The sequence below is a fragment of the Chelonia mydas genome, chromosome 2 (genome assembly GCF_015237465.2).
Source record: "Chelonia mydas isolate rCheMyd1 chromosome 2, rCheMyd1.pri.v2, whole genome shotgun sequence".
NCBI classification, from domain to species: Eukaryota; Metazoa; Chordata; order Testudines; family Cheloniidae; genus Chelonia; species Chelonia mydas.
In genome coordinates, this window is record NC_057850.1 from 57,983,853 (window position 1) to 58,009,536 (window position 25,684).

At 45.0% G+C, this 25,684-nt stretch overlaps 1 protein-coding gene across 5 annotated transcripts in view; it reads left to right on the forward strand.

Annotated features, from left to right (window-relative positions):
* Window positions 1-25,684, forward strand: part of SLCO5A1 (solute carrier organic anion transporter family member 5A1) — a 111,027-nt gene that overhangs the window by 73,703 nt on the left and 11,640 nt on the right. For all 5 annotated transcript variants that reach the window (XM_043539509.1, XM_037892458.2, XM_043539511.1 and 2 more), the window contains 3 exons: window positions 2,500-2,698; window positions 14,746-14,905; window positions 18,341-18,582. In XM_043539509.1, coding sequence (XP_043395444.1) covers window positions 2,500-2,698; window positions 14,746-14,905; window positions 18,341-18,582 — 601 coding nt within the window. The remainder of the gene's footprint in view (window positions 1-2,499; window positions 2,699-14,745; window positions 14,906-18,340; window positions 18,583-25,684) is intronic.

Here is a 25,684-nt window from a genome sequence, read left to right on the forward strand (position 1 = left end):
GTAGGAATCTGCCTGATGGGCCAGAGGTAATTCTGGATGTAAGTGAGACCCAGAAAGAATCTGTTGTTGCTCAGGAAAGTGTTCCTCTAGAGCAAGCCCTAGGTAAAGAGGGTAAGGGCAGAATTTCTGTGAAGGGTGAATTGTTGCATAGAAAAGCCCCTAGGGAAAGGAATCCTCATGGTAGTCTTTGCAAGCAGTTTACTGCAACTGAAGGGTGTGAAAGTGATTTACTCAAGAAAGTTTCAGTTCCTAACAGCCAGAAATTTTCTGTTGTAAATGAAGCTACTGACTTTCCTGTTGAAAGATCCAGTGTGGATAGCTTTGAGAAGGTCTCAGATGAAGTGAAAGCTGTTAAGAAAGTTAAACAGTCCTATAACCAAGTGGCTGTGTTTGGCCAGCTTGTTGGGGAGACAAGGTTGTTGAGAAAAGGATGTCTCCATGCTAGTTCTGTAAGTGAACAGTATATGGCCCAGGTCAAGTTGGGGGCTCTTAACCAAGAGAGCCCGAATTGCAGGCCTCCAGACTGGAGCACTGGGAGAAGACCTGATCTCAGTTTGACTCCCAGGGGTTTGGGGTGGCAAAAGGGCACGGGCCGCATAAACCTTCCCACATGCGGCATGCGAGTGCTATCAACCACCCCCGACCTAAGGGAGGGCGTGAAACTGAAAGGGCCTGGTGTAACTCCCACCAAGGAATAGGAGAGATGCTGGGGAATCCATGGGAACGTTGGGGGCTTCAAAATTCCCCAGGTCACTGGCTAAAGTGACCCCACTCAGTTCGGTCTCGAAGGGGGGAGAGATGTGACGAAGCGGGACTGTTCTTAATGTTTCCTCTGAATATTGTGGGGGTGCTTCAGTTTCTCCTATGCCGTTCTTAAGTATCTAGGTGGTGGGATAAGGGTGTATGATTGTTGCAGAGCCCTAGAGGGCAGGTATGTGCAGGGGTCTGGACACAGAGAATGGCCAACACCCTGTTTCCTGGCAACTGATGGCCTGGGCCCTTCTCCAACCCTTTAGCTCTCACCTTGCACGGGGGAACAAAGGAATCAGGTGACCTCCTGGCCCGGGAAAGGGACAAAGCCCAGAGGAGGAGGGGCTGGAGGGGGAGGCAGTTGGGGCTGGTTGTGGACATGGAGTGAAGTGCAGATGTGGTTGTCTGGCTCACTGCCCCCCAAAATGGACCCAGCTGAGGGGTCCTGTTCTCTGCACCTACAAGTGTGGCATTGCTTGTAACTCTTATTTATTAACACTTATTTTCACATTTCCAACCTCACATTTGTTACAGAGATTTCCTTCTGCAAATGTTTGTGGGTAAAGCAGTGGAGGATGTGAATGTTCTATTACGATTGCAACTGTATTACAAAATGTTTTTCAGTAGACTTTTGTTTTACATATCCCATCTTTTAAAAAAAATAAGAATGATTATCATGATTTTTTCAGCCCCCTTTCACTGGATGCAACTGTCTGAAAGCTGCTAAATTCACATTTGATGCTGAATGAATCTTCATGAGCAAGACCATCACTTAAAGATGTACAATAAGAAGCAATGGGCAGTGAGAGCCAGGAGAATCTAGGAAAAAACAGGAACTTTGCACAGTTTAGCAACTCCACAAGGCACTGGGAGAGAGGGCTAGCCTGTGGCCCCACTACAACACTACCAATTGATGTTCATAGCAGCAAAGTCACAGTTCTTGTCCATAAACTTGTCAGGGCTTAAAGTTTATTGTGCACTAAATTTTAAGTGCCAAGTCTTTCAAGTGGTGGAATGCTAAGGACCAGATTTGGATACCTTCACTCACAGTGAGTCTGCAAGTAGTCCTGTTAAAATCAACAGGACCACTCATGAGACATGGTAATGCTCAACATGAGTAAAGATATCAGAATCTGGATATCAGCTGGTTAGCGTCTATGACCATAAAAGTTTACAGAGCTCCTAGAAAAAAGGCTCATTAGGTTGTTAGAATGAGGTTTGATCCTGCCCTGAAGGTTTGGATTAGTACATATACTTCACTGGGGCTCATCATGGGAGTAAGAAAAGCAGGATTTACCCCAACATTTGAACTAATTCTTCAGAATTTCGCTAATTAAACTGGATCAATCTGCATTCCTTGTGATGTTCTGGGGACTACCCAGAGCAGTAAGAGGTCCTGTCATCACCTGCCCTGTAACCTTTGGGGTCTTTGTGCTGTGCAGCTATGTTTTGATTCCCTGCCACCGGTAGCCAGCCCACTCTGAAATAAATACAAATCAGTATTTCTGCTTGTATATGCAATATTTCTTTTTCTGCTGCTGGGAAAATCATAAAGAAGCTATTATTAATCCTTTGACATCAGTCCAGAGCTCTAAAACTTCTGACTCAGTTTGCTGGTAGTGAATTATTCAGTGAGGGCCGTATTGTGGAATTTGTCATAATCTAATTAGTGGGTGAAACCAATATTTATTTTCTATTCTCTCTTCACAGTTCCTGTTTTAACCTTACATTTTACTTTCCTCCAAACAGGTGTGATTATTGTCCCAAGTGCTGGTGTTGGCATTGTGCTCGGTGGCTACATTATTAAAAAGCTCAAACTTGGTGCAAGAGAGTCTGCGAAGCTGGCTATGATTTGCAGTGGCGTGTCTTTGCTGTGCTTTTCAACACTTTTCATTGTTGGATGTGACAGCATTAATCTAGGGGGCATAAATATCCCATACACAACGGGGTAAGTGTCTTTGAATCAGTGATTGTAATGCCAGCTATTTGCAAAAGCCTGCTAGAAATCTAGCTATTTTATTTTATTTAAAAACGAGCTATTTTTGAAGTCCATTCATCAAACAAGAACTTGGTGAATACAGTCAGATAAATACGTAGTTTGACTGTATGGCCAGAATTCTTTTATTTTACAGCTGATTGACAATAAAAGCCTATCAAACACTCATTTGGGTGGCCTAGGTATTCTTGGTCCTGCCTGAGCCTGAAGGGGATAGATGGTTGAACTTATTTTGCCTGATATCAAACCCATTCAAGTATCTTGGTTTTGAAGTTCAGTTTTGAACTCCAACACTAGTGGATTTGTGTTGCACTCAGAGACACCGTGAAGAAAGCAGAGTGGGAGGAGAGAAAACTATCCAATAAAAAAATGGGGTCAAAGAGGGGACAGAGAATAGATCACATGTAAAACAGAAAGGGAGAATGTGAGAAAAGGAAGAGAGAACAAAATAGAAAAAAAATCAAATAAGAATATAAATACTGGGTCCCATCTTCTTGTGGTGTTATGTGTCTCCTTTGTACCTCTCTGCCATCAGAATCTAGCCATAGAGCCGGGGAAACCAGCCCCTGAAGAATCATCCAAATGCCAGGGGGATCCTCCCTTGTTGTAAAGCTGGCCTGGTGTCTCCTATGCCACAGACCTCCTTGATCCTGACTCAGATAGGTAGGGGCCAGTGCTGAGGGTCAGGCTGTAGAGTGAAATGATCTTGGGGAGGTGGCATCGTGTCATACTGCCTGGCTGAAGAAGCAGGAAATGGGGACAGAAACCATAGGTGCATTATTTAGCAAGGAAGGGGTTGCATAGGTTATCAGTCTGCAGCTGAAATGCTGTGACACCCTCTGGCAGTAAAATAAAGAAATACAAGTGAACAAAAATCTGCCTTTAATATGATTTGTTCTAAATCTTTCAGATGAAATGTAGCTAACCTGTTCCTTCTTCAGTGAAGTAAGTATTATGGCCCTGCTGTCACAAACAAGAGAACTGAGGGCTTGTCCACATGAGTAAGTTGCTCTGGTTTAACTTAAATTGTTTTTTTAATTGATGTAGTTAAACCAGTGCAAACCCCTGTGTGGACACTCATATTTCAGTTTTAAGAGTAGCTTGTAGCAGTTTAGCCTAAAACTAAACCTAATTTAGCCTAATTCCTAATTGACTTCAATTAAACTAAAATAAGCCTTCTTTGCTGGCTTTAACTAAAGAGGTTGAAAGTAACTCCTTTAGTTAAACCCACGCAACTTTCTCATTTAGACATGGTGGTAGGCATGTTAAAAGCTGAATCCTTCTAAATATTGATTGCTGTCAACTCCCATTGAAATCAAAATGAAAACTGAAGTCACTGGGACTTCATCAGTGTCAATGGAAGTTGAAGGTGCTCAGCACATTGCAGGAGTGGGCCCTGTGTGAATTACTTAAAGCCACATAGTAAGTCAGTTGATATACAGATTAATAAAACAAGCAGTACTGACCCCCACATTCATCTTTACAATCTGGTCATCAGCGTGATAAACTTCTAGATTCATTCAGTTGTTATCATTTGATCTAGCTGTAAACCATTTCATTAATAAGAAACTCTTTTACTCAGACATCAAAGAAGCCAGCATTTAAAAAAAATATATACACATTTTCTAAAGGAAATTTTTCATTTTGAGGATACCAAAAATAGATAGATCCTTCTCGAAAGTTAAGCTTGTAATAGATCCCAGTTACTAACTCTGTGTCTCATTTTCGTAAGCAAATGCAGAATCTGTTTATAACTATTTCTTTTTGTGGTCAAAAGTCACATCAAAGTAATTTCCTTTTTTCTTGCTTGGACATAATCGACCCATCCAATAGAAAGGAGAGTGAATAGCTGTGTTCTAGTTAGCATAAAAAAACAAACACAAGTCTCAAAATTCAGGAAAGCAGGTGATGATATTTCATAATGTAAATATAGTCTACCTATATGAGGCATGTTCTAAATTGGGGACAGTAAATGGACCAGGAAGCTCAGGTAGATTAAAATATGTTTGCAAAGATTTTCTGCAATTTTACATTGGACACAGGTAGTTTTGAATTTGCTAATTTGTCATTGCCGACTCGTGTTATCAGTACTGTTCAGGGCAATTCAGTATTTCACATTTCAGCATCTTAAACGGTGCAGCTGAATGACTCTAGCCTTGCATCTAAGGACAACCTGACATACGTAACATTTTAAATACAACATGAGGGCCCTTCCGCCAGCAGTGTAAATTAGGCATGCTCTTATGCAACCCTAATTTGCACTGGGCTGGCAGTTCAGTATTAGGGAGCTGGCTTCCTGAAGCTCCCGCTCAGATGTAGAGGAGAATCAGGATCAATGTGTCACAAAGAGAGTAAAATTCTGCCTACCAGAAAAATTGAATATGAGGAGCATAAAATACTTTAAAGAAAAAGCTTAACTATCTATCTGATACGTCACCCTGAGATTTTTTTGATGGAAGCAAGATACACAACAATTTGAAATTGAGAAAGATGCAAAAGATGGCATGATGTCACTAATCGATTTCAGCCTGAGCCCCAATGTCTACAATATACTTCTTGACCTATTGGAACAGTTTAAGAATTAATTGCTGAGAATGATAATTAATTCAGTCATATAAGCCAAACCAAATAAATAGTACCTGGAGACAAAGGGAATAAATGTCGGTGAAATGAACAGATCTGCTTTTTAACCACAGTGCGCACCTGTGAAATCTTTTGCCATTGCAAAGCATAATAACAATGATAGTGCTCAGCATTTTAGGGTTGAATCCTGCAAGGTTCTAAGTAGTTCTGCGAGGTGCTGAGCACCCTCAGCTCCAACTGACTGCAGTGGGGGTTAAAGGAGCTCAGCCCCTTGCAATGTGCACAGCACCTCACAGAATCAAACCAATAGTACCCTCCATAGGAAGATCTCAAAACCCTTTACAAATATTTATGAGTTAAGCTTTGTCATACCCCTGTGAGGAATGCAGAAATAAGAGCATATGAACTGCAGTAGTCTCTGTTCTTAGATATCCGGAATATTTGGAAGATGTGTAATAAAGAGAAAAAAATTAGCGAGGGGCAGATTGTACTCCTCAAATCCATGCATAGAGGGGCCCTACTGCACATAGGCCTCACCCTCCCACTCAGAAAGGGGAGGTGCCCCATAGCGCAATCCCCGCACTATGGAACCTCAAAGGGAGTCCGATGTGGGATCAGGAATTGTGGAAGATGGGAAGAGGGCGAGCACTGGGCAGGTCTATGTTGGCTAGTAGTGGTGGAGACCACCAAAATTATTTCCTTGTGATCCAGGCTCAGCACAGGCCTCTTTCAGCCTGCTCTACAGAAAGCCATTTTTGCATTTCATGAACATTAAACTGTCTTAACTGAAAATAATCAAAATAGCTGCAAAGAGACTCTTCTTTATTTGTCAAAATGAGAGAAAAGGATGATGCCTTTTCTTGTCCGTTCAATGTATAGGGAGAGAGACTAGCCAGGGTAGGTTTCCAGGGTGCTTATCAGCAACCAAAGTCCCAGTATTAGTTTAATTCCGTTCCCTCTTTTTATGATATGTAAAATGATACAACACTGGCTGGTTTGGGTTATATTCTTCTATTATTCTAGAGCAGTTAAAATTATTGTAGATAAATTGAAAGATATAATTGGTTTGTTGGATTTTTGGGACAAATAATACACAAAAAAATCTCAACTTCCCATCCCAAGCATCAGGTTTTGCTGTTATGTCTCTCTCAATCCAGTCAGCCAATCAAAACTAAGTGGATCAGAACAACAAAAAATGAACGTAGGTAAAAACCACATCATTCCTAGCTTCAGTTTCCAACTCTAGCTGCACATAGAATGCCACATGACACGGCTTCTGAACTCTGCACACACAATGTTCTACACCAGTGGTTCTCAACCTTTCCAGACTACTGTACCCCCTTTCAGGAGTCAATTTGTCTTGTGTACCCCCAAGTTTCACCTCACTTAAAAACTACTTGCTTACAAAATCAGACATAAAAATAGAAAAGTGTGACAGCACACTGTTATTGAAAACTTGCTTACTTTTTCATTTTGACCATATAATAAAATAAATTGATTGGAATATAAATGTTGTACTTACATTTCAGTGTATAGTACAGTATAAAGCAGTATAAACACATCATTGTCTGTATGAAATTTTAGTTTGTACTGACTTTGCTAGTGCTTTTTATGTAGCCTGTTGTAAAACTAGGCAAATATCTAGATGACTTGATGTACCTCCTCAAGACCTTTGTGAACCCCCAGGGGTACACGTACCCCGGTTGAGAACCACTCTTCTACACCTTAAAGGTTCAGTAACTAAACCCAGCCTTTCCCACGCTTTTCTCCTTGCTCTTTGCCATTTCAAAAGAACGCTTGGTAGTTTGTCTATGAGGGAATCATATTGTACAAGGAAGAAGCATTGAAGAAGCCATCCTTCTGTGCAAATGGTTTACTCAAACACTTCTCAAAACCACAATTTTCCTAGCATGCTCTTGGCAGCCTTTTAAACAGTGGATCCAATTTATTCATTATTTTGGGATGATGGTTAGTTTAATCAAGACAGAAATATCTTTGCTATGTAGCCAAGGCTTCTCCTTTTCACTTTTTATCCCAGATTTCAGATTGAAGACTTTTTAGGCTGTAAGCTCATCGGGGCAGGAACTATGTTTTCTTTGTGTTTGGAACTGCCTTAGTACATTATATGTGCTGCTGCAATCTCAGTAAATAAAAATGAAACCACATGCAAATCCATTTGCTGTTTATAACATTAATGCCTTCCTATATTTTGGATTTATCTGTGGATTCCTTCAATTCTAAGCTCTTTGGGCCATCTTGTGGGGGTTGGGGGTGTGTGTGTGTGCACATTGCCTAACGGAAAGGAGTTCCAGTCCCTGATTGTGTATCCCTCAGTATGAATAAATAATAAGAGGCCTCACAACTCTTAAAAGTCTAGACTCTGCATCTTCCTTCTCCCCTTCTTACTTCTCCCTCCCATAGATTAATAGTTGGAGAGAAAGAAAAATCAAAACTAAAATCCTTGTTAGAAAGTAGATTCCCCTTTATCATTAGGCTGTCTAAAAGCTCTTCCCCTAATTAGGTCTGCCAGTATTATATAAATGGAAACGAGATATAGAACAGTCTCTTTGAGAGGTTAACCACTGCAATTTATCAAATGGAATTTTGGGATTTGTCTCTGGCGTGTACATGTCTCAAACTTGCAGCTAATCATATTAATGAAAGGAGCAGTGGAGTAATTTGTAACTGGAAGACGAATTCAGGAAATGCTGTCATTTTGGAACAAATTTTAAAATGTGCATGTACCAGACTTCTTTGGCAGCTTAAGGCCTCTAGTTGCAGGTGGGATACTGGGAAGAGTTTAGGTTACAGATGCTCAGCCATGACAGCCTAAACCAGTAGAGTTGGCCACTCCTCAGACATAGTGTCCTATGACAGTCGGAATGAGGTGAGTATTTTTATCCAACAGCTTTCTGGAAACATAGCTCAGCTTCAAGAAAACAAAACAATCCCCAGTAAGGGAGGGATGGTTGGTGACTGGTTCTTCAAACCCACACAGGAGTTTTTCCTGTGGTCACAAATTCATCACAGCATCAGCTCAGAACAAGCATGCTCATCAGTCTGAATCCCTTCTTTATGCAGTTTGGATCTTTGAAAAGACCATGAATAGGGAATCAGCCAGACAATGGGTTTCCCTTTCAAGGCAGAGCTTTGAAAGACTGAGTTCCTTACTACTGGGGGGAATTCTGCACTACAGTGTGTATGCAGAATTCATGTCCCCTGCAGATTTCTTTGCTTCCCTGCAGAAAGATGATTTCTGATGGGGAAGCAAAGGGAAGCTGCAAAAACAGTCATGCGTCCCTTCCCAGAAGCATGGGCCCATTGTTTCAGGTGCCCAGAGCAGCCGGTGGATAGGTAAATCACCACAGGCATGGGGACGCCCCAGTTGGTGGCTCCTACCCTGCACCGGGCTCAGCTGCTAGTCCTGGTTGGGCTGAGGGTGAGGGAGGATAAACTTTCTCTTCCACTGCAAGGAATGGCTGGGGCCAGGTAAGACCCACCCCAGAAATCTCCCCTGGCTGCAGGAAGCTCTGGTGCAGGGGGCTCAGCTGGGGGGTCTGAGTATGGGGAGGTCCAGATACGCACGGGCTGGGTGGATAGGGGAGCAGCTCCCTGTACAGTGGCCCCTTTGCTCCTTCCTATTCTGCACCCCATTGCTCCTCAGCTGTGGGGGGTGGGAAGGGGTCACTGTACAGGGAGCTGCTCCCCCATCTACCCAGCCCACGTGTATCTGGCCCCTCCCCTAGACCCCGACCCCCCCCCCAGGTGAGCTTCCCACACCCAAACCCCCTGCCACAGAGCCTTACCCCTCTGCATCCGAACGCCTGCCGAGCCCCTCTCCCTTGCATCCGCACCTCCCACCCCTGCACCACTGAGCCCCCTGCACCTGGACCCCCACACCATCAAGCCCCACTTCTCCAGCATCCGGCCCTCTCCTCACTGAGCCTTCCACATCCAGACCCCCTCAACTACAATGTTTCTTTACATGGAAAAAATAACGTATCTTTAGTTTTTAACATTATTTAGCAGTTGGAAAGGAGAACAACTAGCACCATGCAATCAACCAGGTCTCCACAGACTGCTCATGGCCCATGGACCACAGGTTGGGAACTGCAGAAATAGGTCATACATACCAAGGTCAGATACATACACATTGTGGTTACAAGCTCTAAGAAATAAGGCTTCTTTTGAAAATAAACCTTTAAGACTAAAATGTCAAAGTAGCCTCAATTCAGCTTCTAATTTTGGGTTTCAGAATTCATGGGTACCGGTGACTGTATGTGCTTATGTTTTGTTAAACTGGTTTACTGATTTGTGTATATAAATACAACATAGCAGTTCAAATCAAGCAGTTTACACAATAATTAGAGCTGGCCAGGATACTGTCTTTCCCTGACACAAAAATTATGTGAACTTTTGCAAAAAAAAAAAAAAACTTTTGACCCTGAATTGTGACAAAAGGTCAAAAATTCAAAATTTTTGGTGGAGGCAGAAACTGAAAAAAAAAATTCTGTTTCAGGAGAGCTGACGTGGAATTTTTTCAGCTTGCTCCCTGGGCTGCCCAGGGAGTCAAAGAGCACAGAGAGCCAGCTGTCTGTGGAGCGCAGCAGCCTGGAGACCCTGGGAGTCCCTAGTTCCACAGCAGTGTGGGCAGGTGGGCTGGCAGGAAACCAGGCAGGTTTCTTGCAGAAACCTGTGGAGTTCCCATGGAATGTTTCGATTTTGATGAATGTGCATTTTTCAATGGAAAAATGCTGAGTCAGAACATTTCTGTCTAGCTCTATATATAACTGCATGACTTATGCAGACAAATTAAATACATACATAAATAAATACCATTTGTGTGTTGCAATCAGTGTCTTGGCACCCAAACTTGGAAGGTGCTTTGGAAAATAGGACCCTTCCTTTCTCCTGGTTATCTCCTTAGCTTGAATCACTGTGATGTCGCTTGAAATCTGGAAAGATAATACATTAAATAAACACCTGAGATTGTCAGGATGTTAACCTGTCAGCTAGTCATGAAATACTTCAAGACTAATTATTGGTTCTTGTAGTGTAGTGGTAATTCCACTTATAGTCCTGGCTCAAATCAGGAAGTTCAGAGCCTTGTCTACTCTTAACTTTTTTTGAACCTCCAAATATTTTGCGTTTTGTTTGAGTTTTGAGCAGTGGTTCACATCAGTTCTTGTTTTACCCCAAGAGCCTGCTGAAACAAAGATTTCACAAAAAATAATAAAGTTTTCAGCTTTCTAGTATGATATAGTTAAGGCAAGTTTGAGCTGATAGCAGAAAGGCAGGAAAGCAACAGATCTGCTACCAGTCACAGCTATTTAATTATATACTCGAACTCTAGCTTATATCTAAAACTGTACCGTGTCTTTTTGGAGCACAGGAAATAGATTTCTGATAAAAACTTCTAAATAGACCATGAAGTGTGAAGATAGGAGCTGAGTTTGTGAAAGTCAATACCTGGGATCCCTAAGCAAATAAGTATTTAAGCTGTACTATGTAATACTATATTGTCTGCAAAAATGCACCTCGTACAGCAAGGCAGAGGTATTCAGAAAAAACAAATCATTATATGTAAAAAATAAACCTTGCAAGATTAAGCCATTAAGCTGTAATCATGCCCCTTATGCCACAGAAAGTGTCGTGACAGGCACAGTAACTGTGTATAAATGGAGATTGCAATCTGAGTGTCTCTGTGTAAGTGCAGGTGTCTGGGACAGCATTATCCCTCACTCTACACTTATATCACAGATCTGGAGGCAGGCTGCAGAGCAAACTTGTTAGGAGCCTCTCCTCAATTTGCAGCAGTCAGAGGGCCTGAATACTGTTGTGCTCCAAAGATCTCTGTCATATATAGCCCAGAGTCATTGCACCCTACATTCCTAATGGTTGTGGATTTCATAGATGTTGGCTTTGGAAGGATTAGGTTTTTATTGGTAAATGTCAATTTCACCCCCCCACACACACACTCCAATGAAAAAACTCTTTTTGTCGATAATAATAAAAAATTACAGATTGTCAAAGCAAGAAAAAAGCTACTTGAGAACTTACTAGAGTCAGAATCCAGTGATTTGCACTTTTAAATTAGGCTTGTTACAAATGGATTAGCAGATGAATAGTAAAAGCAGGTATGATTTGTTGATTTAAGGATATTTCCTTTGTATATTTTGACATGCAGTGTTGACATTTTGTGTTTTAATGGTTTATAAAGCTTTCACTTTTTGAATATCAATGTCTACTGTCATTAAATAATTGTCTGACCTCCCCTCCCAATAATTCCCCACAACTGTGAAAATTTAAAAAGATAAAAATTTAAAAAACGCTTAAAACTCATACTTTTGTGCACCTGTGAAAATTGAAATAAATAAAAATCTCAAATAATGCTTAAAATAAAGGTCAATATTAGCCATCAAAATTACATATAAAAATTGATTTTTGCCAAGCCTACATATACCTCATGAAAGATAACCAACAGAGTACATCAAGCTGAGTGACACCAACTACCATACGATAGACATCCTTAGTGATAGTAATAAGCCATCAGCAATATTTTAGGCAGACCCCATTTCGGTAATAAACTCTTTATGAAAAAAGTAAATTTGTTGACGTAGCTTTCATTTGCCCTTCTACCCCACCTTCCACTCTGCTCATGCCACCCTTTGCACTCCGTGTTTACTTACCACACTGGGCCTCCATGCCACATAGAGGGACAGACCTTCTGCCCCTGACCGCCTGAACTACACTAGTTCTCCTGCCACTGGGTCCACTGTGGGAAGGGGAGGAGACTCCTCTTAGTGCCTTGGCCAAAAAGCCAATAATCTATAAGCTGTGTTATATATGAGCAAAATGAAATAAGTTTCTGTTGGCTTAAAGAATTCACTTCAGCTCTCAGTATTGCAGAGCCAGATGAAATTTACAGATCCAATACAGAAAATCACAGGAAGCAATAAACCAATGTCTTTCTATGCTGCTTCCTCTGTTCCTCCACTTATTAAATGAATTAAGCAATATGGAAACAGAGTGCAAAGCCCAGAAAGTGCAATAGAAATACAGATGTAAATATAATCTGCTCCATTGAAAAGCCGGTCACCATCGTAAATGGGCTGTATACTGAGATCAGGAAATAACAGTTGTATCTCATTTACTGTCGTGAGGTAACTGCTGATAAATGAGATACTCTTAATGGCGATCCCAAGTATTCATTAGAATTTGTAAATGATTTCACTTTGGTCATGACAAGCCCCTTTTGTGTTTGCATTTCATGAACATTAATGCAGTCAAGTGCTAGTACTAGAAAGAATGCTAATAGGAAGCAAATTTCAAAGTAGCATGCATGAGAATTTGCGAAAACTAAATTTCAGATTTGCACATGGGAGTATTCATGCGAGAGGTTCTTACCGCCTGATCCAAGAAACAAGGCTATGTGACTTATCTCACCAATCACAACTAACCAACACAGTTCAAATAATGACTATCAAATATTGGAAGAGTATGCTTCACAATCAGCCCAAAGATTTAAACAAAATATACACATGAAATTAATTAAGTCTTTCCAAATAAATCTGTCTAGCAAAAAAATTAAATCATTATATCTTATACTTTCTCATTAATAAGGAAGAGCGGGGTAAGCATCTATTCCTTTTATCCTCTGTGATAGCTCTTCCAAGAGGTGTCTAATTTAAATTGATATGACAAAGGCTTTTTATGATAGACTCTTTTTTTTAAACTTTGTTTCTCTATACTCACTGTTTATAATCCTATTTCCACCTTTGTTTTCATTCAGTGATTTCTGGTACTCATCTCTGAAAGCTAGTCCCAATTTGTAATTTCTTCATATCACACACCATGCCCTCATCTTACATTACACACGTGTTGTTGACACACTTGCAGCACCTCATAATGCAAAATAACATATTGTTGCATTGACTGATGACCTTCTCTTGGCAATTGATGAAGACCAGCTGTTCATGTTGATATTATTAGATCTCCCAGCTGCTTTCATTCCAGTCAGTGATGAAGTGTTGACATGACTGCAGTCTGTGCTGGGAGTGGACAGGGCCACTCTTCAGTGGCTTTGTGCCTTTGTTGCTGAGAGCTCCCAAAGGATAGTGTTGAGCCCATGATCTTCTACTTGGAGGGTTCTAACAGGCTATGACAATGTTCTACTCTGGTTTTCCTTCCTAAAGCAGTTATAACTAGATGTGGGTCGAAGCAGTTTTCAATATGCTGGTGACACCCAGCTTTATAACTATATCTTGCCCAATGCAGAATGTGGCCAAGTATCTTTCCCAGTGTCTGGGTGAGAATGAGACATGGATGACTGAGACTCTGTCTGGATAAGACTGAGGTGATTATGGTGGTTGGGGGAGCAACTGGATGAGTTGAAGGAGGCTGTATCAGCCCCCACTCCGATCGAAGGTATTTGGCCATCAATTTTAACCACAGTTGACATTTTGATGAGTTCTACATTTAAATAATCCAACAGCAGCATTGACTTGGACTGCTTTTTCTGTCTCCATCTGGCTGAGAGGCTGTGACCTTTCTTTTCAGATGTGGGCTGTGCTATTGCAGTCTGCTTCTCGATCATCTCTAGAATGGGCTGCAACAGTGGACTCTAGTGGAACTACACCTTAAATCCATTTGGACACTGAAGCTGCTGCACTGTGGGATAGCTTGCTTGTTCAGTGTCGTCTCCTGCAACGAGCACGTGATGCCAGTGCTCTGGGATCTGCTGGCTGCCTGTTGGCTTCAGGGTGGAATTTGAGGTGTTGGTTCTGACATTTAAAATCTAAATGGCCTATCAGAGATTGTCTCTCTCCCTGTGCCATTCTGCTGCAGCCGAGATTGGCTGGCGCTTCTGTGGCAGATGAGAAGTGTTGCTGCTGGCACAATGCTCCCCGTGTGTGTCTCAGTTCTGGCATTCACCCCCCTCACCTAAAACAATCTGTTGACCTTCAGGGCACACAGCAAAGTCCTTTGTTTGAGAGAGGTTTTAGGGAGGGCTCAGGCAGTTGAGGCTTTTTTGGGAACGGGCAGGGTTGGGAGATTAAGATTTCCATGGTATACTGGGGTTCTGATCTAGGGCGGGGGCTCATATGTACTAGTGCAGTACAAAATAGAAATAATCATTATGGTTTCTGACTGGTGGGTGGTACCTGGAAGGAGATGTGCTCTTTCAGTTTTGTTATGATTTTTGCATTGCAGTTTTCAGTTAAAGTCACCGATGCCTAGACACCAGGATGAGCATGCTTTTATGTTACTCACATCCAAATAAATAACTAGAGTCCATGCAACCTTTTTAATACTAAAAATCACTAAATAACCACAGGAGAGATGAAAGGGGGAGTTTCTCTGCACGTACTTGTTTAACATGCTGTTCTAATGTCATCTGTTTTTCCTCTCCTCAGTCCTACACTCACTATGGCACACAGAAATCTGACAGGTAGCTGTAATGTCAACTGTGGATGCAAAATTCATGAGTACGAGCCCGTCTGTGGATCAGATGGAATAACATACTTCAATCCATGTTTGGCTGGCTGCATCAATGGTGGAAATCATAGCATAGGGGTGAGTGTATAACAAACCCATCCAAAACGATGTAAATCTATACTGTGGGGCCAAAGATCAGCAGATCTCAGCTGGAGTGGATGGGTACAGAAAGGATGAGTGTACCAGCTCCAAGGTACGCTTCTTCCTAGCTTCAGAGAATCTTATCCACAAGTGCCCTGTGTGCATGAATTTCTCCATGTTTCAAGATGGCAGGAACACCAGCTGTCCATGAGATCATCCCAGCCTTTGGCAGTATGGGAATTTTGAGCGTAAGTTAATACTAACTATATCGACATTAACTTACACCGAGTGAACCACCTCCAACCAAAGGGATGATTTGGAAATGATGATGGGACCATGGCACTTATAGGAATTGTACTCCACTATAGCAGGGTGGCAGGGAGGCTGGGTTTGCAGCACAAGCACAGAGTGTCTGCATTGATGGCCTGGGCCTCTGCTCATGTCCTACATTCGCTGGGTTGTAGAGGCTGAACGCTTCTTTGGGGGTTGCCTGGTCAAAGCTTGAAAAATACAAAGGAAACTTGGTGATTGGAAACTTAGTTTCTGGGCCAGTGCACAGGAAAATTGGTGAGAGTAGCATCTGTCCCTGTTGTCAGCAGAATACTTTGGGCTGCCAAAAAAACAAGGCTTTGGAATTCATTCGGTATAACACACAGAAAACAATGTAAGACCAAACATTTTTATAAAATATTGTCTTCTATAAAGTATTGTCTATTAAAACGGAATAAACACAAAAGATAGGAAATAGTGTGAAACAATGTTGCCTTGCTTTCAGCATCTAGAAACCACATTCATTACATGTCACACTCTTGCCTTACACTCTTGTGCCCAGTCAGTGAAACATGAGAACTGTCAGTCCCAGGACAATAATTTGATATTTTGTTTTGACAGAACAGTTCTAAATTTGAAGGTCCATATAATCATTGTAGTGCAGATAAAATTGAAAGCTTCCTTTTACAAGATACTGGGGGGCTGGGAACAATTTTGTGGTAACCAACTGCTATAGGCAGGATTCACAATAGCCACTACATGTGTAGTTAACTTTAAGCACATTCTTAAGACCCATTGGTTTCAGTAGGTCTTAAGTATATGGTTAAGTGCTTTGCTGAATAGAGTTCATAGTTCTGACCTTTGCTGCTTTTCACATATTATTAAAATAGACCTATTAATTCACTTAATCATGAGGAACTCTGAGAATGCTTACCTCTCACCGTGAATTTCAAATGGGTTAAGCAAGCTATTAACTGCAATAAACGATACTAAGAAAATGTTCATTATCTGTATCATAATGCATACACACAAGGGGGCCAAATTAAGGTTATACAGGCATCCTTAATTCTGGCATTTCCTAACTTTTGATTGCTTTATTTTGCAACCTTAACAATATTCTTTTAACATAGGTGTGTGTGTGGGTGTGTGTAAAATTCCCTCTGTTTTTGAAAAAAGTTATTCCATCCTTCCATAGTGACACCCACATGGATCATCAGCAGAGCTGAAAACTTTAGATTCATCAAAAAGACCTCTGTCACTCAGAGATGACTCGTGCCTCCTGATACTAGGGGGGCACAATGTAAAGGGGAGAGGCATGTGACTGCCCCACATATCGCCTCTGGGAGGAACCTTCAGCCCCACCTCCTGAGTCAGAGCAGCCAATCCCACCAGCTCCTGAAGGGTTAGGGCCACAGGAGTGGGACACATGTGACTCTGAGCCAGCTGGGGTTGGTCCCAGCCAGGAAGACTCACAGCACCAGTGTATCCCCAGAGATGGCTTTGCAGGCACCTCAGCATGGGAGGGGCATGGACAGTGTCCCTACCTCCAGCTGAGCAGAGGGACCCTACTTCTAGCGCCTTCCCCAGCGACCCCCCCCCCACCCTACATCTGGCCCAGGGCCGCCACACTCTTCTTGCCAGAATTACCTGCTGGGGGGCACTGTGTCCTCCTCCCGTTGTGCCTCCCCCCAGTACATTTTCAGCTTGCTCAGCCTGGGTGGGGAGCAGAGTGGGTGGTATGGAGTCACTTTGCATGCCAGCTGATTGTGGCCACTCCTCTGTGCAGCACAGCAGTTGCCTGAGAGAGAGCCCAGCTGGGGGTGGCAGCAGCCTATCCCCTCAGCTCCCCGCCCAGGCCTGGCTACCCGGGTACAAAGGCCAAGCTAGCCGGGGCGTCCCCATCCTCTGCACAGTCCAGGGTCTGGAAGGGAATGTGTTCCAGTGGGGAGACTTCTGCCCATTCCCCCACAAACTTGACCTCGTCTGCTCCATCTTCTCCAATCTGTCTCTGACCTTTCACTTTCCTGCTGCTGGCTCCTTGTCCCAGGCCCATTCTCCTTGCCACATAATACCCTTTTCCTCTCATCAGGCTTTTCATCTCATCCCGGTCTCCTTGCCCAGCCAGTCTTATTTCCCCTCTCCCTCCTCTGCTTCACCCTGTGCTCGCTCCCCGTCCTAATCTCCCTCCTCAGTCTTCCTCCTTCCTGTCTCTTTGCTGCAATCTACCCCTCCCTGGCTCCTTGTCCAAGTCTTTTTTCACATACACTCCCTGTACTCCCCAGCTTCTTGTCAGATCTGGTTCCACCCTCCCATGCCCCCCTTGGTTCCTAGTCCCAGTCTCCAACCTCCTCCCGCTCAGCATTCAGTTTCAATATCCTTTTTCATTTCCCTGACCAGCTCCCACTCCCAGACTTTCTGCTTTCATTTCCAGCGCCTGGCCCCAGCCCGAAGTAGCCAGAGCAGCCATGCCAGGGAAAGCCCAGCTTTACCTCTGTAGTCCTGGGCTGGAGACTGCTCAGTTGCTCTATGGGGAAGGCATGTGTGTAATCTGGTCAAGGAAGCTGTGAGGGGATGCAGCATGCTCAGTGAAGATGTACTCTTCGGAGATTTTTCAACTGTGATTTTGAATTGCAAACTGCGATTTTTCAAAGCCTTATCACTTGGTGAGACGAGGGCAGATTTTTACAGGGAGGCCAGAAGACACACCCCTCACACAAAGGCCACATCCCTGCCAAATTTCAAATCCCGTCTTCAAAAGCATGGGGGCATTAGAACTGTTCAGAGAAAAGATCACAGGAAAGTTTAATATGGGCAACACATATTTTTCCCTAGCCTCATTCTCAGAAACGGCTGAACCATTTTGGCTGAGAGGTGCCAAAAAATCCAGCCTGAAACAGACAGTATGGAAAGTTTCAGTACAAAGGGTTAAAGTTTGGTAATGTTATAAGTGACTGATGGGAAGTGTCAAGCAAACTTAATAATAGGAGCATTATCTCCAACCCTGCCTAAAACTAGGATAATCTCTTATGCACAGAATTCCTTTTTAAGTGGTAGTTTTTCACTACAGAGGTTAAAACATCTATGTGGTAAATATTGCACCTTGTCTTGGTTGAAGGGGCAAAAATTGCAATATTTTATGTTTCTCCTCTTTGCTTTTCTTAGGTAAGAAATTATACTGAATGTGCCTGTGTCCAAAGCCGCCAAGTTATCACTCCACCCACTGTGGGACAGCGTGGTCAGCTCAGGGTGGTTATTGTCAAAACATACCTGAATGAGAATGGCTATGCTGTTTCCGGGAAGTGTGATCGGACCTGCAGTACACTTATCCCATTCCTTATATTTCTGTTCATAGTTACCCTTATAACAGCATGTGCCCAGCCATCGGCAATCATAGTGACACTCAGGTAAGAATCTAGCTGTATACCTATCTAGATACATATATTATACGTATCGTTAGTGTTTGTATCACGTAAGAGAGACTGTTGGCCAGATCCACAGCGGGTGTAAAGCAGTGCAGCTCTATTGAAGTCAATGGAACTATGTCTATTTACACTTGTTAAGAATTTGATCCCTTATTTATACCCATAACTAGGGCCCTACCAAATTCACGATCCATTTTGGACAATTTCATGATCATAGGACTTGTAAAATATTCAGTGTCACGGTTTCAGAGGCTTACATCTGAAATGTTATGTGTTGTAACTTTGGGGGTCCTGACCCAAAATGGGGTGGTGGGAGGTCGCAAAGCTATTGTAGGGAGGGCATGGGATTGCCACCCTTACTTCTGCACTGCTGTTGGCCGAGTGCCAGCTCTAAAGTGAGGTGAAGTGAGGTCACTGGGTATGGGGGGGTCGTCACTTGTGGTGGGGAGGGGCAGAGCCGGCCTCACCCGTGGCAACCGCCCAGGGCCCCGGGCTCAGAGTGTGCTGTGGGCCGTTTCCCCTGCCAGCCAGCCCAAAGTCCCTTTAATGCCTGAGCTGGGGAAAGGCAGGACTGAGACGCTCCAACCAAGGACTCCTACCAGGGTCTAGCTGATAGTCCCCATGGGGCTGGGGAGGGATGGGACTTCCTCCAGGCTGCTCCCGGTCTGACCCAGCCTGGGAGCAGCCCGTGCAACAGAAGAGAAAGTCCTGTTCCTTCCTAGCCTGGCCGGGACTAGCAGCTGGAGCCTGGCACATGGTTGGAGCCCCTGGCTAGGGCACTCCCATCTCTGCTCTTCCCAATGGGAGGTGGCTATAATAGGCCAGGGGAGGTTAAGCATCCCCTAACCCAGCCTGTGGCCCCACCCTCGCTCCTCCTATCCCCTGAAGCCAGCAGGGGCTGAGCTCAGGCCGGCGGCCTGGAACTCGAGGCTTGGCCAGCTGGTGGCTCAGGCCAGCCAGCGGCTTGGGGCAGGTCAGGCCAGTACTCGGGCTGGCCGGTGGCCTGGAGTTTCAGCCGAGGACTCGGAGCACCCAGTGTGGCTGGGGCAGGCCTTCCGGCAGCCCTGAGCTCAGGGTGGCGGGGGCGGGCGGGCTGGCTCTCAGGGCAGTTTGGCTGCGGCTCCTCTGGCTGTAGTGGGTGGGTAGGGGGCCCTTGGGGCTCTGGTGGGTGAGGGGGGTGGAAGGGGTGGAGGTAGGGGCAGGGCCTCAGGTGGAAGGGGTGGGGCTGGGGGGGGGCTAGTCTCCCCAAAACAGGGGTTCATATGCCATTCATGCCCCTGCCCTACAATAGCTAGATATCATGGCGGGGGGTGGGGGGAAGGATCAGTTTTTATGGTCTGTGGTGCATTTTTCGTGGCTGTGAATTGGATAGGGTGCTACCCATAAAATGATGATGTATATACTTTGTGAGACAAGAAATGTCCAGCAGACACAGCGCAAAGAGAAAAATGTAAAAAAAACCCGAAACCTGAAACCCAAACTGGTTAGATTTTCAGGTCTGGAACAGGAAAAACTCTTAATATTTGGCTCATCTAGATGTCAGCCCAGAATGGATATTGTTCAAAGTATCAAGAGGGGCTTGCACTCATCTATTTGTCTATTAATTTCTTGAAACTTTTAACTCAGCCCTATATTATACCTTTTCCTGGGTCTTCCTTCCACACCCCAAGAGCTTTGAATGGTATCAAGTAATTATTGTCTTGATTAAAAGAATGTATATTTAAAATTAAAAAGCGAAGCCTACTTCTCACTGTGGGATGCAGGTCACTTGCTAGGATCATCTGGCTATATCTCACTTAATCAGTTCCCTGCCATTTCAGGGGACTCAGGCATTGGTGCATCTCAGTCTCTGCATGTGGTACACATAGTTTAGTATCCCGAGGGCTGTAATTGTTTGGTCTAATTCTGGTTGTTGGGTTTAGTATGGGGTTGGCTGGGTGACACTTAGGGGCCTGTGGTATACAGGAAGTCAGACTCCATAGATGATCTGGTGGTCCCTTCTGGCCTTAAACTCTATGAAAAACCATGATATATGGTCTTATATTTACACAATTGAACAGACATAGAGTTGGTAGACCAATATTTCAGTTTTAGAAACAGTGAAGAGGGAGAAGTTGAAGGAACTCAATTTTTTTTAGCATGTTTTGCAAAGCGCATGCCAACTTTCAACAGATACTAGGGACAGAAAGAATTAGGAATTTATGTTAAATTCAGTGAGGGTTAATGTAGTGTCAGGTATGGTGCTATATTATCAGTATGTGTTAACAGAATAATTTTAATTTCAGTCACTAGGAGTAAGTATTTAGAAACTGTTCAAAGTTACAGTCCAGCTAAATTTACACACGTATATGTGGGCTTCCATGAGACATCGTCAATGGGGTGAAGAACGTGGGAAAATAAAAGGAAGCTGCCCTATGACCATATTCCTCTTCTTCTCTCATCCCAAACATGAAATGTTAGAAACCAAAGCCTAAATTAAGTCTCTCATATTTACAGTTTAATCTCAGGCTTCTCATTGATAAGGCCCTCTGTTAATCACCCAAAGGTTTACTTTCCTAACTGTACAAGCTTTTTGGGTCTTCAGAGTTTAGAAGCTTGCCAGAAGAAGCTGTCTTGTCAGATGTCTAGTTGGACCATTCTAATGGTAGAATGGAATCTCTTGCAGTATTTTCTTGGGTTCTCATAGGAACTTAGATGTGCGGACATGAAATCAATTAAAATAATAATTTTAAAAAGTTAATCAAAGCAGTCTTTTTCAGACATCATAACGTTACGCTGCAGTGTCAGAATACCAAGATGAACTTTGGAGCTTTTCTATTTCACTCAAACCAGTTTTTCCCACCCTTATTGTGACTATAGTTCCTCTACATGGATTTAAATGAAGGCACAACATAACACCATGCTGGCAAGATGACTCAGTAACTTGAGGACCCCTGATCTATTGCCCTATTGAGTCAGTATAAGGAGGTCTGGTAGCACTGCCCATCATTAAGATTACATCACTTATTACCCACTGTTCCCATTACTCCGTCCTCACTGAGCATGCTCCATCCCCTTACAGCTGTTATGTGTGACTGGACTTCTCCGTACACCATCTGCACAGACTGACTGAATATGCTCCCCTCAGCACAGTCCTATGGGGCAAAGCCAGACTTTCCGTATAAAGACTGCTCATAGTTCCTCTGGGCCAAGGTGGGCTGGTCATTGGCACTAAGAGAAGGGATCCTGTCTCTTCTATGCACTCAGTGACAACCTCCCCACACTCCCTGGTACTCATACAGCACGGAGAAAGAAGCTGTTTGACTCAAATGCAGAGGGAACAAGAGTTAGAACAGGAGAGTTGGATGGGGAGAGTAAATTGGGACAAGGAGGCTTGGGAGGGGAGACTGAGACTAGGTGGGGAAGGGGGCGGAGAGGGAAACAGACTGTGAGTTGGGGGAGGCAAAGACTTGGCTTGGTAGATGGTGGAGGAGAAAGGTGGACTGTCTGGGTAAAGAGACTAGGATTGGGAGCTGGGGAGGGAAATGAGGGGAGACTGGCAATCAGTGGGCGGAGGTGGAAACTGAGATTGAAGGAGGAGTTGGAGAAGAGACTGCGACTGGCTGGGTAAGTAGACAGGAACTGGGAAGGCATGGGACATGGAGAAGGAGATGGGGGAAGGGGAGGGAAGGGAGACCTGATGGGGAGTCAGGGATGGGGGAAGAACTGAGGCTGGATGGGCAAAGGGGCTGAAATTCTGAGCCAATTGGGGAACATAGGTGTGGGGGGGGGGCGCAGTGACTGGAGGCAAGGGGGAGATGCACAGATTGAGGGATGAGGGAAGTGGGGGCTGATTGGTCAAGGAGACTAGGAATAAGGAGCTGGGGGTGTGGTGGGGACTGGGAATAGCCGGGCAAGCATAGTGAGGACAAGGAGCTGAGGTTGAATGGGAGATGGCTGGGCAAGGACACTGCGGCCAAGCAGCTCTGGGTTTGGGATGGGGAATGGTTGGGAAAGGAGCATTGGCGCAGGACATGGGGAAAGATTGGGACTGGTTATTTAGAAGGGTGAGACTAGGACTTGCTGGGCAAGGAGACTGGGACTTGGATGAGAAGCAGGAGGTGGAGACTGGGAATGGCTAGGTGAGAAGAATGGATCTAGTATAGGGAACTGGGGTGGGGCAGAGACAGGACTGTGACAGTAGAGTAAAGGTCAAGCTTGGGGGATTGGGCAGAAGAGTCTGTGCCCTCTAAATCACATTTCTCTCCAGAGCCAGGAATGGAACCCAGGATTCTTGAGTCACATCATTCCTCTGCTATCAGCAAATAGCTGTGAAACCCACCGGCAATGTGTTCTAGCCTCCTCTTGTGCTGGGCCACATAGGAGGACAACCTACTACTGCTATCAGTTACTCCATGAGCTCAAGTGGCAGAGTCTATGTGGTGGATTTAGCAGTTATGATCCTCCTGATGAGACGTATGGTACCACGTGATGGAATTTCTGTATTTTCAGCTTGCTTTTTAAAAACCTAGGAAAGCACATGCCTGCTCTCTTTCTCACACATGCAGCATGTTTAAAGAACATTATTAAGTTGCAAAGTTAAGCACTTAAAAATTAGCAAATGCCAGAATTAAAGTTGTCTGTATAAGCTTAATTCAGCACCCTTGCGTATGTGTTGCAACACAGACTTTAATTACACGATCACATGCTACTTCTGCCACAGGCTTGAGTACACTCTGCCAGGAGGTGTGAGTGGACATGGACCGGAACTGGGCTCCACAGTTGCAGAGCGACCTCCGGCCCCCCCACCCAATCCAGCTTCTTCCTTCTCGAGTGATCAGGAAGTTTACAGAGACATGCAGCCAGAACGTCACTAAAAGATTCTGAAGGAGCTGGAAGAGGGGCTGGGCTGGCGTATAGGGAAGTGAATGAGCCAGGCGATTGCAGGAAGAGGAAAGGATGGTTAAGGCAATTGAATGCATCCTTGGAAATGGGAGTGTCTCCCTGGCTCTGCCACAGCGTTCCTGGCTGATGCTAGTATTGCCAAGCTCACAGGATCAAAGTCAGCACCCTGGCCTACAGCAGATCAAAATTGATGTGTTGGACCCCCCGCCCCCAATTCATGTGTTTTCTTAAAAGAATGATTATACTGTGTTTTCATCTTTCATATGATTTTTGCCCTCACGTGCCCATCCCCCAAGTGTGTGTACGACAGTTAATGTTGCCCATTCTCCCAAGTTTATTGGGTAAGGTGATTTTGGCTTCTGCTGCAGGAGCTAGCACATCTGCCCAGTAATGAGTTCTGCTCCCATCCAGCCATCCACATCCCATGAGTTCATGCCCTGCACCCTCAACCTCTCAATTCTGATCCCCCCTTCAGTGCACCCTCCCCCCGTCCACTTCTGCTTCTCCTGGGGCTCTTCACCCACCTCTCCCAGGTCTGGGGGTGGTGGTGAGGGTCCCTCGCCTTCGTCGATGCTGGGAGTCAGTTGCAAGGGCTCGTCCTCCCCTTTTGCCCCTTCCCAGGCTGGGTGTTGCCGGGAGGGAGAAAGCAAAGATGCATCATCCTGTCCCTGTTGCTCATAGGAGCGAACCCTCCCAGAGCTGCTGGGCTCTTCAGCTCCCTGCTCCTCTCCTGTGAGAATAGGTTGCTGTGGGGTGTTGGAGCAGGAGAGAGAGCTCTGCCTAGTCTGTCCTTGGTTATTCTGTCCTAGGAAGTGGGGTGGGCAGCCAATCAGAAGGCTCAGATGCACTAAAGGGCTGGAGCAGCTTTTGACATCACCAGACAGGCTCCAGCCCCAGCCAAAAACTTGACACGTGTGAACAAATTATTGGCGTTGGCAACACTGAAGTCACTTATGCCAAACTTCTTAGAGATCGCCACTAAAGGCCAAAATCACAAAGGAACTTAGGCACCTAGCTCCCACTGTTGGATTTAGGCACCACTGACAGTCGCAAAATCCCTGCTCAGCTGCTGCCTAACTCTGGAGGCGACTAAATTCCTTAAGTGTTTAAATTTTCACTGTTAAAGTTCTCTAGGACCTAAGTTTCTGCCACTGGGCATGTGTACGGCTGCCTCAGGCTGGCCCCAGGGCCTGGCCCATGCCTAAGACCCAGCGGGACTCTCAAACTAGGCATGGACCCCACTATTTTGCCTGCAGAATGAAATGCAGTAGGTGTGCTTTGAGCACAGCTAACTCCATGCAATGCGTTGCAGGGGGCAGTGGCCTCCCTTACAACTGTTAGCCCAGTGCTAGTGCGCTCCCCTTTCTGCCTGATTAGGAGAAGGAATTTGAACAGGGGTCTCCCACCTGTCAGGTGAGTACCCTCACCCATAGGCTGTGGGATAGTCTGATGGGGTGCTCTCAGTGTTCCCTGTGGAAACTGTGCCGAGGTGCATAATTAACTATGCCTTGGGCTAGAGAGAGAGAATGACTCTATGGTCCCCTGGGGAGGACACGTACCGGAGAGGTGGGAGACGGCTGTTCAAGGCGTTTTACCTCATCAGGGTGAGAGCGGAATAGACCCTGGGTCAGCCACATCCCAAGAAAGTGCCTTGCCCACCGGGATAAAGCTCATTACGGAGGGTGCCTCCTTCCCCCCCACCCCACCTTTGGCTGGAGTTAGGTGTGTGCTGCTGCCTTTCTTACAAGAAATGGTGTAAACCAGAGGTGCCTAACTCCAGGATCGGGTTCATGGCTGTGAATCTCAAGCAGAGATAGGTGCAGGGGTGCCAGAACAGGGGGGCAGGGGGCCATGGCCCTCCCATTTTTGATAGTGGATGGGCCTGGCCCTCTCCTCTTCCCCCAGGGTGTCTCCCCCCCACCCCACCGAGTCAGGCCGAAAGCTGTGAGTAGCCCAGGCCCCTCCACCTGCCCTGGGTATGGGGGGGGAACCTAAGAGTAGTCCCTGGCTTATGCCCCCAAGGGCCCCTGCCCACGGCAGATGGAGGGCCCGTGGCTCCCCGCAGCTGGCTAGAGCTGGGTCAGGGGTAAGAGCTGCACGGGCAACTGAGGGGAGCCACGGACCCTCCACCTGCCCTGGGCAGGGGCCTGGGGCTATGGGCTGGGGGCTGCTCTCACCTCCCCTGGCAAGTGGAGGGGCC